The sequence below is a fragment of the Xiphophorus maculatus genome, chromosome 2 (genome assembly GCF_002775205.1).
Source record: "Xiphophorus maculatus strain JP 163 A chromosome 2, X_maculatus-5.0-male, whole genome shotgun sequence".
Taxonomy (NCBI): Eukaryota; Metazoa; Chordata; class Actinopteri; order Cyprinodontiformes; family Poeciliidae; genus Xiphophorus; species Xiphophorus maculatus.
In genome coordinates this window covers 16,708,321-16,722,542 of record NC_036444.1, presented here as the reverse complement: position 1 = coordinate 16,722,542, position 14,222 = coordinate 16,708,321, and the positions used below count along the sequence as shown (strand labels likewise).

Genomic DNA, 14,222 nt, shown 5'->3' with positions numbered 1-14,222 from the left:
TCTGGTCAAATACAGAAATATCTGAATTTATTTTACTTTCCATTAAACATATCAAAACCTAAGGTGAGAGTTTCACCATGTTTGCTGATAAGTAACATCAGCATGCACTTTGATTTAACTGAATAAGAATTAAGTTAAAGCAATCTTAATAAAAATTGAAGGTAGGTGAATAAAAAAAATCAACATGTATGTAGGACAATCTTATAATTTTTTCATTTTCTGTTAGTCTGAAAACTATATCAAATATTCTGCAGAACATTTTCCTGTTTTGTGTGTCGTATCCCTTAGGGAAAAAATAAACAGGAAGAAGTGTCTGTGTAAAAACATTAAAAATCATGTCAACCTGGAAAAGCTTGACTGCATTTCAACTAAAATATCACAACTGAGGTGAATGGATAGAGGGTTACTCTGAAACCAACAACAAAACAAAAAACAAAACACCAATCTAAGATCATTTCAGTTTAAGCATTAAAGTTTTCTAGCCTTTCATATGAAAAATTAGACATAAAAACGTTGTTTTGTAAAGTTTTGTTTCTCATCATCAGTTCTAGTAAATCAAGAAAAAATTGGCTGATTTCATTCACCATTACACAAATCGGTAACTTAATTTAGAAAACCTTTCCACAAGTACTCATGTCTTTGGGAAGCGTGGGTGGTTAAACTTTTGGCCGGGAGGTGTAAACAGGAAGTGGAAAAGCAGAAGAACAAGAAATCGTTGGGAACCGTTTCCTAAATGGAAGAGGGGAAACAAAAGCGTGAGCCCGGCCCATTAAAGCGAGACAGACAGGTTTCTCCCGATCCAGTCCGTGGCTTGAATCACAACAGACCAGAAGAGGATCATGGGAAGATTTTAAGACTCACTTATAGTAAAGTTTCTGACGAGGAAAATCAGAACATGCCAAGAGACATAAGTATTATTCTAACAAATAAAAGTATCTCCTTCCAATGGTTGCACTATGAAAAGTAAAAATAAACAAAAACCATATTTCATCCGATTGTTATTAAGGGAACAATAGGGGAGACATGCCGCTATGAATGAGAGTCGCACCGCATGCCTCCATGGAGAAAGAGACAGAAACTGATTTACGAGCTTTGGACGTGACAAACGCGCCCCTTCCCCTCACCTCCCTCCTCTTCACCCCGCAGGTCCACACCAACAAGTTCCCGCTGCTCCACATTACATCACACTCACCTATTTAGCGTGTACGAGCCGTTCCTCTTAAACCTCATCCTGGACGACAGGAAGCGGATAAAGAAATCCAGAATTGACGGCGTGTCCGGCTTTGGCTGCTCGCGGCTCGGAAAGAAACGAACCCACGCTTGCAGTAAACCCTCCGTGGACGGACGCGGAACAATACTCTTTGCAGACCCCCTCCTCTCTCTGTCTCTCTCGCTGCTCAGACATCCACTCTCTCCTCCTCCCGTTTGCTTCGGTTTCCCCTCAGTTCAGTTTCCGCGGGGCTGGGTTATTGAGTGTTGCATTGTTGCACGTAAAGCGACGCAAAACGCGGCGTTTTTAACCCCCCAAAATATTAACGTTTTTAACCCCCCAAAATACGCGCAGTCCATCCAGGACTGCGCGTATCTTTGGAATGCAGACATACTTTACAGGTGGAGATTTGATTAAAAATGTGATTAAAATGAAAGTGATTATAATCTAACTGCAGGTACACTGAGTGCTTTCTAGAAAATTAATGTGTTAATGTAATAGAACATTCTAGGAAGCATCAACCCAGATTATTATTATTATTTTAAAATCGGCATAAACAATAACCGACCCTCTGCAAAACAACTAAAGCAGACAGAATATCAGGTTGTAATTAAGACGTTGCCAAAAATCAACAACAAACAAACAAAAGAACTCGCATCATGAACACACATGCACGGATCAGCCTTTCCCATGCCAATTTTAACAGAATCCATCTTCCCTAAAGGACTAAAATATAAAATTGCTGCAGGCACTTTAGTAGAGAAAATGATTAATGGAGGGAAAAAGTGCAGATTTTGCACTTTCCCATGTCAATGCAGTATGTTTTAGGTTTGATCTGCCAATTCTAATATGAAAAATCTGCAGCATGTTTCCAGATTTAGAACTGCTCTCTCTATCAAACAGGAATGATGGCATAAAATACTAAACAATCCCCTTTTGTGCATTTAAACATCTGTTCCTACCTTCTGTCTGATTTTTATTCAACTCAGAAAAATGCATCAAAGTAAATACTGCTGCTTGGTGCCCCTATTGTCTGAAAATGATGGGATTTTTAATGAATATATTTTTCAGTGTTATTTGTCGGTCACCAGTCAGAGTCAAACAAGGGGAAAGTGAATGATTTGAAACCATTTGATTAATTGGTGCTTTGCTAATTCTGCACTATTTGCATCTCTTTTCTTTCTGGATGAAAACTAAAGAGAGAGAGGACATAAAAATCCCTTTAGAGCAGCAAGATGTGAGTTTTTTTTGTGCACAGCTGCACCCCTACAGCTGCATGCTGAAGTGCTTTATGCAGAATCTGTTTAGAGAACGTTTGCTGCTCCGGCTGGATCCGATGTGTGCACACCAACTACGTCCAATTGAACAGTAAAACCGGTTTGAACTTATTAAAATAATCTGAAAGCATGAGAAAGACGAGGATCGCAGAGAGCCAGACCACAAAGACAGAGTTCACATGGACCGTTTACCAAGCAGCTTGCTGAGAAGGAAAATGTTCCCGGTGATGAACTCCTTTCCACATTAGTTCATTTTTTTTTAATTCATAAGTTTTAAGATAACATTTAAATGAATGCTGTTTTTGTGTTTCTCTTTTGAAGAACCACGTCATACTCTGGGTTGTTTTGAGAGTTTTAAGTTTGTGCATCACAGTAAAAGCAAGCTGGCACCAAAAGTGCTGATGAGTTGCACTGCTGCTGCTGGTCAGCCACTGCAGAGTTGCACAACAGCCAGGAGGAGGAACATGATGATGATGATGATGGATGAAGCAATGAGAACAGAAACCAGGGTTAAGCTGCCCTTTGAAGCAAATAATATACATTAGGGCAACCTTGGAGTGAGAAATAAGCTAACTCACAAGCCCAATTTTGTGCATATTTTTTTCTATTTTCACAAACTATTTACTGTGTTTTTGCTTATGGACACAATGGATTTTAAAGACAAGGTCTAAACTAGAAACTGCTTTTAATCGACAGCTGTAAATGGGAGAAGACAACAGTGAAGACACCAGAAGGTTCAATTAGCTCCGTTATTAGTCCAGTTCAATTCTGCTCGTTATGTTCATTCCTAATATTTTGCTACTTCGTCTACACCTTAATTGCTCATGATTTAATTAGGTGATTTTTGTCTTTTCAATCATTGGTCTATTTCTTTCCCAATTCTTCATTCACGTTCCCCCATTAAACAGTAATCTGAGGTCTTTACATCAAGTATTCATAGCTCTCGAGCTTTTGTTCCACGTTTTGTTCTTACAACCACAAACTTCAATGTGATTCATTCAGATTCTATGCCACATGCTAACGCAAAGCAGTGCATAGTTGCAAAATGGAAGGGAATTGATACATTTTATTTGATTTTTTCCTACTTAATTTCATTAAGTTAAATTTTTCTTTTACATTTCTTGATTATTAATTTGACCAAATAAACTGAAAAGTATGGCATGTATTTGTATTATGACTTTACATTAAAAAAAATAATTTGCCTGACTTTTCAATTTTCTCCTATCAGTGACCTGAATTCATCTAAATAGAAGCTGTAAAACATGCTTGTCAATCAAGAGAGTGAGACTTTTACATGCGGGGTGAAAAAAAAGAAAAAGAAAATCCAGAATTTTCAAAAGTTAAATCTTCAAAAACCAAACATTTGATTAATCGTCAGAACTGATTTATCACCCAGACCTACAAATATGGTTTTTTGGTCAAAAGACACTGAAATTTAACTTGTGGGTTACTTGCAATTCACTGTGTAGTTACAAATAACTGCACATTAACCAGAATCACACACACATTAACCCCCCACCCCCAATTCCACCGTTAAAACATGGTGGTGATGACATCATGCTGAGGGAATGCTTTTATTTTCAGCAGGGACAGGACAATTTGTCAAAGTTCATGGCAAGATTTGAAGACTGATGAAGACTACCTTTGTCTAATTAGGCTGAGCCTGAACTAATTTGCAGATTCTAGATCAGGGGTCTCAAACTCCAGTCGTCGAGGGCCGCTGTCCTACAGTTTTTAGATGTGCCACAAGTACAAAACGCTGGAATGAAATGGCTTAATTACCTCCTCTTTGTGTAGATCAGTTCTCCCAGCCTTGCTAATGATGTAATTATTCTATTCAGGTGTGGTGCAGCAGAGGCACATCTAAAAGTTGCAGGACTGTGGCTCTTGAGGACTGGAGTTTGAGACCCCTGTTCTAGATCCATAAAGCTGAAAGAGACAACAAATTCAAGAAAGGTAGGATACAAATCACAACCACTTTTCAGATTTAAACTTAAAACTCTCAACAATTAATTTGTCTATTTATCCAGACTAGAAGAATAAGATGCATTAATGCAGAGAATGAAATAAAGTGTCCACTGACTGAGCTTCCATCTTTGATTTGCTCTGAACGGCAGAGAAGCTTCCAGAACACGGTCAGAGTTGGCTGCAGTGTGGCTGAGAAACAGATCTGCTCCCTCCGCTCCACCTCAGGCTTTCCAGGAATACATTGAGAGCCAAAAGCTGGACCGCAGTGCACAAACGCAGCCTATAGTGAGGCTCCGGCAGCTAGAGTGCATGCATGATGAGAGGCCAGCTTTGGAAAGCTCAAACCGCTGCAAGTGCCAAGTTCCCCTGCGTAAAACAGCGGCGATGCCGACGCTCCCCTGCTGTGGCTGCCAAAAAAAAGATACAGCTTATGAAACCAGCAACATGTGTAGATTATACTGTTTAATGTATATTAGCTTTTAGCTGCCAAGACCTGGGTCCACTCCTAATAACACAAACAACAAGTAAATTCACAGAGCACAGCTAAGATGGGGCCAAACCAAGAGGTGCAGCATAAAAAGACTCGTATATACGCCCAGGTGGAGAGACGCCAGGAGACAGGCAGTCTGTATGCGTCAGCCTGCTACATTAAGCACAACATATACAGTAAACAGAGGACACCACAGTAATGCAGTTCAAACAGAGCATCCATTCTTCACAGCTTGCTTTGGCTGCACCACAAAGCTGAAATAGCCCTGCTGGTATCCTGGAGATCCATGAATGGCTCCAAAAAGACAAAAAAGGTAAAATATTAGGCCTGCAGAATCTTGTGGGGCATTATCTTTCAAGATCTAGAAAGGTTCGGTTTTAACTGAAATGCCACCTGACAGGGGAAATGAAATGTAACCCAGCCAGATGAATTTATCACTTCTTAGGCATCCTGGGAACGTGAAGACCAAGCCAGCTTGAACCCTCTGTAGACAGATATCATCACTGACATTTATGCACCCACCAGGAAAATCACGCTGGTGCTGAAGCATGACTTCAGGTGGAAGCATGACTTCCACCTGAAGTCATGCTTCAGGTCCTGCAATCAAAATATGTTTGTTGCAATATGCATCTAAACAAACTGGAAACATTGTCAAGAAGATTGCTTCATTTCACAAAGTGAAGGAATGCAAAAGGAGCCCTGACCAGGTACCGATTTCAAAAACTGTGCAGAACATAAACATACGTTCCAGTAGGCCAACAATTATGCGATAGAAACATTTTTATTGGTCTTATGTAACTTAATTTTCAAAGAAACTGAATTTTGATTTTTCCATTAGCTGTAAGGTATCAAAGGAAGGTGCTTTGAGTTTAGCTTTTGGAATTAAGTAAGCAAAATAAACATTTCAATGACAGGTTTAGAACTGTATGGGTTCAAGTACTGTCTTTAGAAAATAATCTGAACAGATAAGTCATCTTCGCACACATTTTCTAAACCGTTAAGTACATCAAAGTAAAGTAGTTGCTGAAATGTTCTAGAGGGAGTTTATATTCTACTTTTGCAGCCCAATAAAATGTTTACTGGCTATTATAACTATTTAGAACCTGCTAAAATATTAATGATGAGACAGTGACTGTAATCCTGACTGCAGTTTTACAACCCCTATGATGCAATGAGAAGCGCTTATGTTGAGGATTATGAGACTATGGCGCCACCTCCTGTTGTTTAGGAAAAATGCATTTTGATTCTGCTGTGGTTAGAGGGCAGGAAGTAATGCTAAACGCATTTTATTCTTTTTGAAGTAAATGTTTAATTTCATTTGCAAAAAGACATAAAAGGCAGACATGCTGGCCGTCGCTGACGTCTTCTTGACTGGCATGCAGTCTGCTACTGCCGGCATGTAAACAAAAACTCAGCACTGGTGATGAAGTCTGAAATTATAGGGTGAGGACAGATCACTGCATTAAAAAGGATGAAAGAGATGAGGCTGAACGATAAACCCTCACAGACAGAGCTACTGGTATGTAAAAAAAAAAAAAAAAACATTAACATGAGTAATGCAGAGGTTTGAGGTTGAGGAAAATTCTTAAGATGATGATAATGGGACAAACAAATATTTCACCAAGTATAAAAGAAGTTACTTTTGAGTGCCGTGTGAAGGAACGGAACCGGCACAAAGAAGAACGGACCCATTGATCCACCTGCCCCAGGCTGGTGGTAGACTGGTGTTGCTGGTTTAATACTGCAGCAGCTTGATTCGGTCATGTGATACAAGAGCCGACAGAGCCCAGTGAATGCTGGGAAGGCCTGAGAGCCATGATTATGCAACACCCAGATCTGATTTCATGCCCAGTGGTTCTCTCCCTTCCGTTCCGGTCATTTTCTTTATCTTTCCATGTCTGTATTTCTCCTGCAATCAGTGACCTATCCTTTCTTAACCCCCTTATAAATCACTTTCCATCGTGTTGGGACTCTCCTAAACAGTAAGCAGAGTGCACAACAAGTCCAACTAGAACAGTGGAGTTGCCTCTGGTAAAAGCTGATCAGTTTTTCCCCCCCAAGAAAAGCAAACTTCACTTATCATGGAGAGTCTGGAGATGTGCTGCCCTCTAGTGGTAATAAGACACATTCATACCATTTCTGTATAATTCTATGGGTTTTTGTTGGTCATGAAATGTGGCTGCTTGTCATATAGGAGCCAAATAGACATAAAGGACACAAGAATGTTTAAAATTAAGCCTGGCGCGTCAAGGAGGATCTAGATGCACTTCACATGTTTCTACATGTTGACCAAGTGAAACATGCCTTTTCCCATGTTTCAGGAATTACCCTTCATTTCAATTAGAATCTGATGTCACATGCAAGTTTTAAATCTCACAGACCTAAATATGAAAAAAGAAGAAATAAATGTGCTGATATTTTGACACTTGAGAGTGTGAAGTTATCACAGTAAGTGTTTGCTGTAAAAATGGAACATTCTAGTTTCTGCCTTCAGTTGTTCCATAGCCAGCAAATATTTAGCTCTGGGTTCACACTCATAGCTCCTCGCTGCCATCTCAATGCAGATAAGCCCTAATAATTGCTACAACTCAAAACACTCTGCTTCTAGATGGCTATCAGTACTGTAATCTCATGTCACGTGTGTACATATGAATAATTTCTAAAAGCAGCAGTGTGCTCTTCCACTGTTTGATGATATTTATTTCTAAGTGGAAACAATCAGCATGTACCCTGTGTAAGATATTCAGTTGTGGGTTTTGAGATGGATAACATCTCCGTCCAAGAAGTTTTCCTCAAGAATCTGCTTGGTCTAATTTTACTCAATTATTCACGCAAGAATTGTTTTTGTATGCCGACGCCTCCAAACACACACCCAAAGCCTGCCTGATTGAGTCACACTTGGAGCCTGTGACAGAGGATGGAAATTTCCACAACCTGACCTTTCCAGGTAGAATTAAGACAGTGGGAAAGCCCAGAAACTGTTAGTGTAGATTATAGTTGGGGGTTTCTAAAAAGGAAAAAAAAAAAAAAAATCAATCATGCAATGAAATCTTATACTAAAACTTGTAAAGCTCATTCATTCATGAAAATTAGGGTTTTTGCAAGTTTCGCCAACTCAAATTTAAGACTTTTAAAGACCATTATGATTGACATTTAAGACTTGTATCACAACAGAAATGTACAAAAGAAAATCGCAATTAAGTAAATGGCATTGGGTTGGCAAAAGTGGGTGAGTGGCTAAGACAAACACTATCCAACCAACTGGTGATAAATTTGCACTTACTTATGATGGTTGTAAAAGCGTTAGCTAGCTTTGGTAGCCAGTTACCAGTAGTTTCAACCGCTTTGGATCACAGAACGCGCTGAAGATGTCTGCGTACGACTCAAAGTTTTGCATAACAGTAAAGTAAATAGAATTTACAAGCCTAAATATACCTGCCACGACAAAATTTAAGACCTGTGATTAATGTATTTGAACCCAACTTAAGACATTTTAAGGCATTAATTTTAAAAACTGGAATTTAAGACATTTTAAGGATGTGCAGACACCCTGAAAACTGTCCTACTTAAGTGTTGATGTATTTGTACAACAGGCTCATCATTTCATTCTGTTCATCATTGTGTCAACAGAGCGGGAGAGTCCAATTTCAAATTTAAGGCAAAATAAAATAATAGGAAAACCTGCATTGGTCGAACTCCAACTACCGTGCTGCTGCTGTGCAGTCGCAGCAAATAAATTGCATCCCCACTTTGTAGTTGGATATTTAGTGCAATCCAGAGTTCTGGGAAGATTCCTGGTATTTTACCAAATTTATCCACAACTCCACATGCTCTAGCTGTTAAATGGAGTAGGTACTTAATATAGCATGTTAATCTTAAAATCTATGCAACTCAAAGAAGAATTCATGCTATTTATTGACTAGGACTTTCAGATTCCTCAAAAATAATCAATGCCTTCTTCTTTTCTGTTTGGATTCAGAAGTGAAGCTCCACAGCTAGAGGAGGATCATCACAGACAGCGGCGGATAGTTCACCAAGCGAGACTGAAAGAGGACACGTGCGGCTCAGGACACGCTCACGTTGCTGCCTTTAGACTTCAGAATGACAGGCGCCAAGCTGAAGTCTGCATGCGGAAAGCAGCACTTCCTCCATTTGTACATCACGCTGTTTGTTTTCCTTTCAGCACAACAAGTAACTGCTTCCTGTGAGCTCCTGCTGCAGACTCCCAGGCCAGAACAATGAGACGAGAAAACAGTAAAGTGCATCAGGGACTGTTTGGAGGACAAGGAGCATTATCACGCACAGTCGGTCAGACATGAGGTTTCATTCAAACACCAACATGGATACAGGTGTAGATTGAGACGCTCTGGTAGACAAAACCACATTCAGGAATAGGCTAGAGGAGACATAAACAAAGCAGGACAGACGCGGGAAAATGCAGAGTAATACTTTAAGTAAGATAAATATCAGCTTCCTGTTAGAAGATGATATTTCTCAAATGTCACGCTGCCCAGAGAGGCAGTGCCTTGCAAAACAGTCCATGGTAACTTTGTCACACAGCATCCATAAACTTTAATGCATGTCATAAACTTTAATGCATGTAAGTGGGAGTTTAAGCAAAAAATGAACAAAAGATAATTATGAAGTGAAAGGAAAACAAAACATTTTCTACATAACATTTTTTTTATAACCAAAAATGTAAAATGAATTGTGCCACGAATATGTACTCATCCCTCTAACTGGTTTGAAAGCGGTACCCTGTGTGCACACTGTACTTCTGTAACTAAGAAGAGTGGACCAAACTCCTGACCTCCTGTTCCTCTCAGAGAGGAAACGGATGTGGGGAACGCGTTTCTTCTCTCTCTTTCACACACACACACACACACACACACACATAAAACAAGTGTGCAAACGGACACACGACACAAAAGCTGACAAATGAAAACGCTTACAGAGCGGATATGACACACGTGGCCTTCCTGGTTCTACCTGTGCATTTCAAGCTTCTGAGGTGCAGGGAGGAAGTTCTCAGTGACTCAGTGCTGAATGCATCTGAGGGAATGTGATGAGTGGGGAGCTATGTTTATCCTAATTCAGGCTTTGAAAATAAAACGCCAACTATATTTTCCAAAATATCACCAGCAGAATTACAATAAAATGTGATGATTTTAATGAGTCACTTTACTTGCTTGCTATGATTAAGAGTTAATGATTAGATTATAGTTGCAAGTCAGAATACAGTGGATATAGTTAGTTAGTAACTGCTATTGGCAATGTTAGTTAAAACACAAAATGTCTGAATGAAAGGTCACTTTCAGAGACTCTGTTATGCTTACAATGAATGTGTCCTTACTACTAATAAGGATATTAAATAAAAATGTTATATTCGCATTAAATAAAAAGCTTTGGACATATTACTTTCATCTTGACATCACTAATTTTTCAGTTTTTAAAGAGAATCAGGTGTACAAAATGCTACTAAGCAATGATTTTTTTTTCTGTATATTTGAAAAAATGCTTTTCCAGCTTAATTTATTTCATTCTAATAAATTAAACAGTGAAAACCTTGAGCACAACATTCAACCGAAACAAAAAGTACCATCTGGTAATTCTCGACCACAGCCACACAAACAGACGGCTTTGCTTTACAGAGATTACAGGAGATAACTCCAGTGCCGAAGATGAAGAGTAGCAGAAAAGGTCCAAGAGGAAGAACATAAAGAAAAGGCTAAATGACAGGAGGTCAGGAGTCACTGTCTGGCTTCAAAAGATCTTCTCCCTCCATCGCTCTTTATGTAGGCTAATCGCTTCCATCTCGCCTCCCTGAGCTATTTGGATCATTTAGCCTCATTTAACCAGCTAACAGCCGGTAATAAATCAGCAACGCACTCCTCCATCACCTCTAATCTATGGAGGTCTGTTCTGCTCAGCACACTCCCCCTGATATACGACTCGGTCTGCTCCGGGTTGCAGCGCACGGCTGCTGCAACACATGGAGAACGAACTGCTGGGACCAAGTTGGGAGGGTCTCACAGCATGAGGAAAATGAAAACGGGAGCTGGTAAAAGGATGGCGGAGCAGACACTAAGGCTAATTCACCAATACTTGTTTTGAATTTGCCATCTCAACCCATATCAGGTTTCATTTAAAAGAAAGTAAAACATGAGGCAGGATAAGTGCCGAAACTGTTGAAAAAATGTTCAACTAAAAAAAACAAAAGGGGCTACAACAGGAATAGTAAGTTTCTGGTAAAACTTCAGTTACAATATGTGAAGGTTTATATGCAATTATTTTAACCAGGTAAAACAGCTTTAATAACTAGGGTTACAAATGATGTACCACTGTCATAAACCATACAATACTTCATTACTTCTGAAGAAATCTGGTAAATCTTGAGATTTCCTGGATTAAAGGCTGAAAAAGTGTGCTGCCAATCAACATCCTCCCACCCCACCTCCCTCAATACGCCCAAACTCCTCATAATACCCTGTGTTCACAGCCAGTCGCTGTTAGGCTGGCAAGCTTGTAAATCTTTCTTCGTTTGCTCAGAGTGTTGGATCAGTGTTAGCAGTTATCACGTGCCACCCAGCTCAGAGGCCGCTGGTGATTAAGGCTCCTAAGAAAGGTCACATTAAACGGGTTTCCAACTCTGAAACAAAGGGCAAGGGAAGAAAGGGATTTTGACACCATGTCTGGTAGAGCTGTCCATGCAAGCAGTTTGATTATAATACAGCACAGTGCCTCACAAATTATTCATACCCTTGAACATATTCACAACAGCACTTTACAAACACAAACTTTAACATATTTTGTTGGCTTTGTTTTGTGACACGTCAACAAAAGAATTCAAGTGTTGAAGAGAAAGAAAATAAGGCATGTTTTCCCTTTATTAAACTATATTTTAAAACAAATTTACACCTGAAAAGTATGAAATGTATTTGTAGTCATCCCCAATTAATCCAATACCAAGATAAAATTCAGTCCTACTGGTTAGCAGAAGAGGATAATAAATGTAGCTGTTCTTAGATATATCTTAGGATGCATTCATACCAGCCCTTTCCACTTTAATCAAACTCCAGTTTGTTTAGGGAACCAAACTTGGTCTAGAAAGTTTGGTTCTTTTGGGGAGGTGTGAATATGGAATCAAACTCTGGTCCACCTAGAAACCAACATCTCAGTTTGATTGAAGTGAACTCTGGTGCGTTTTGAAGGCACGTGTGAATGTCAAGTGGACCAGAAACCATTCCAAAAGCAAGAAGCAGACTAAAGCACAAGGTATTCTGGATAAATACAAATGCTGGAGTCTAGTGCTAGTGGGCGGGAAATGCCTTGAAGTGTTTGCCAAAGACATAAAATAAACCCTACAACTGTTAAATCTGATGCCACTGCATTTTTGTTAACATTTTGAGAAGAAGTAAGTTACGCTCAAGTCTTCAGAGGTTTTTTGTCACTTCCTTTGGTGAATCAAATAATCTGTTGACATCACAGCTATCAGTCATCCACTCCACAAAACTGGCCTTTATGGAAGCGTAAGAAGAAGAACTATAGACAGAAAAATATCCCTGGCGTTTGCAAAGCTTACTTTCCAGGAAAAGTGGTTCAATAAACCAGATGCTCAAAGGGACTGGACACAATTTAGCTCATCAGTTATGCACAGATTTGTGTGGATCTATTGCATAAAATCTAGTCTGTGGTTGAAACGCGACAAAATCGGAAAACTACATAGAAAAAAGTTCAAGGGTTCGAAAAATTGTGCAAGACGCTGTAGTTCCATCGGTGGTGTGCTGTGAGTTGTTACTTGATCAGACTTATCTGTGTTGAAACACACATTTCCTCAGGGCGACATCAGAGGCCTTACAGGGGTCAAACACTCCTCTGTGAATCTTGTCATGTCATGTTTTTTGTGTCCAGCCCCGAACTCCTCGACCTCGCTCCTGGGAGGCCCGCTCAGAAGCTCCCATACTGTGACCTTGACCCGACAGCGGAAACCAGACGACCCTGCACACCAACTCCTTCTGTCTTCTCTCTGCTTTGTCTTCATTCCAAGTCAAACTCCTCCCTTCTCCTCCTCCGCATCCTTTTCTACATGTATAGGACGCTTCCAACTATCGCGCAATCTCACGCAGTCATTTCCACACACGTTGAATCCCGTCCAAAACTAAGTGATACCTGCCAAGACTGAAATTAATCAATGCCAAATGAATCTGGAAGTGCCACTGTAATCATTTTCTCTGCCGATAGGTGGAGCAGGTTTGGCTAATTACATGGGCGGTTTGTGGATCTGAATGTTTCGCATCAACAGCGCTGTGTGAATTCGTTTTGAGATCAGCCCACATCGGAGCAACGCCCACCCTCGCTCTCTATCTCTGCCCACATGCTGCCGAGGAGACCTACAGGCCATATGGGCAGATCAGAGCCATGCAGTAGTAGTCGTCAACAAACACATACAAGACATATGGCTGCTGGTTCTGGCCTGTCACCATCTCTCAGATGGCCTCTTTGCTGTTTGGTTTTTCCCAACGACCACAGGAATGTTGCAATCAACACTGACATGATAATAAGAGGCAGAACCAATCAAAAAAGGGGAAATTTTCTTTTTCGGTTTATAGGTTGCTAAACTTTTCCTGGCAGGCTTACCGCTAATGAATTTGCAGGAACGAACTGAGATTCTCATAGTTTCATGTTCTGTACACAAAAATCTCTGAAAAATGATCATATTTTACATTAAAAACAAATATCTTGATTATTATGTCTAAAAAGAATGCACTCGGTAACATTGTTATTCAGATACAAAGGATAAATACGCAGAATTTAGTAGCATCTGGAGAATAGTCCGGACAGGCCAGCATTTTATCTTGTATCGGATTCCAAAAATGCTATAACCATGACAGAAATGTTTTCCACAAAAAAAAAAAAAAAACAGCAAGAAGGAAAGGTGTAGTAACATTCTTTGGCCAGATAACCAGTGGTGTGCAGCAACAGGTTGGGGAGGGGCAGCGGTGCATCATTCTGCCATTCGTACAATTAACAGAAATTTACACCACAGGGACGGTGGGACAAAAAAAAAATAAATCAAACATTTATCAAGGTACACCCCACTGTTTGATTTTGTTAAAGGAAATCAAACAGTTGTTATGCATTTATACCACAGCTAATACATAAGTAAATCTATAACTTATTAGCAAAATAGACTTTTTCTACAAAGAACATTTAGCTGAATATAAAAAAGCAAGTAGGAGCTGTACAGGATGAACACCACCCATCACATTACCTTCAA

General features: G+C 39.8%; 1 protein-coding gene across 2 annotated transcripts in view; it reads right to left on the bottom strand.

Moving 5' to 3' along the window:
* The window catches only part of mob2 (MOB kinase activator 2), a 62,517-nt gene that overhangs the window by 34,350 nt on the left and 13,945 nt on the right, over positions 1-14,222 (bottom strand). The window contains exon 1 of one of the 2 annotated variants that reach the window (XM_005803258.2): positions 1,193-1,423. The exons of the other annotated variant lie outside the window; for it this stretch is intronic. Within the exon in view, the coding sequence (XP_005803315.1) occupies positions 1,193-1,230 (38 nt within the window). The 5' untranslated portion in view covers positions 1,231-1,423. Of the gene's footprint in view, positions 1-1,192; positions 1,424-14,222 lie in introns of those variants that run through there. 2 annotated transcript variants of the gene reach the window in all.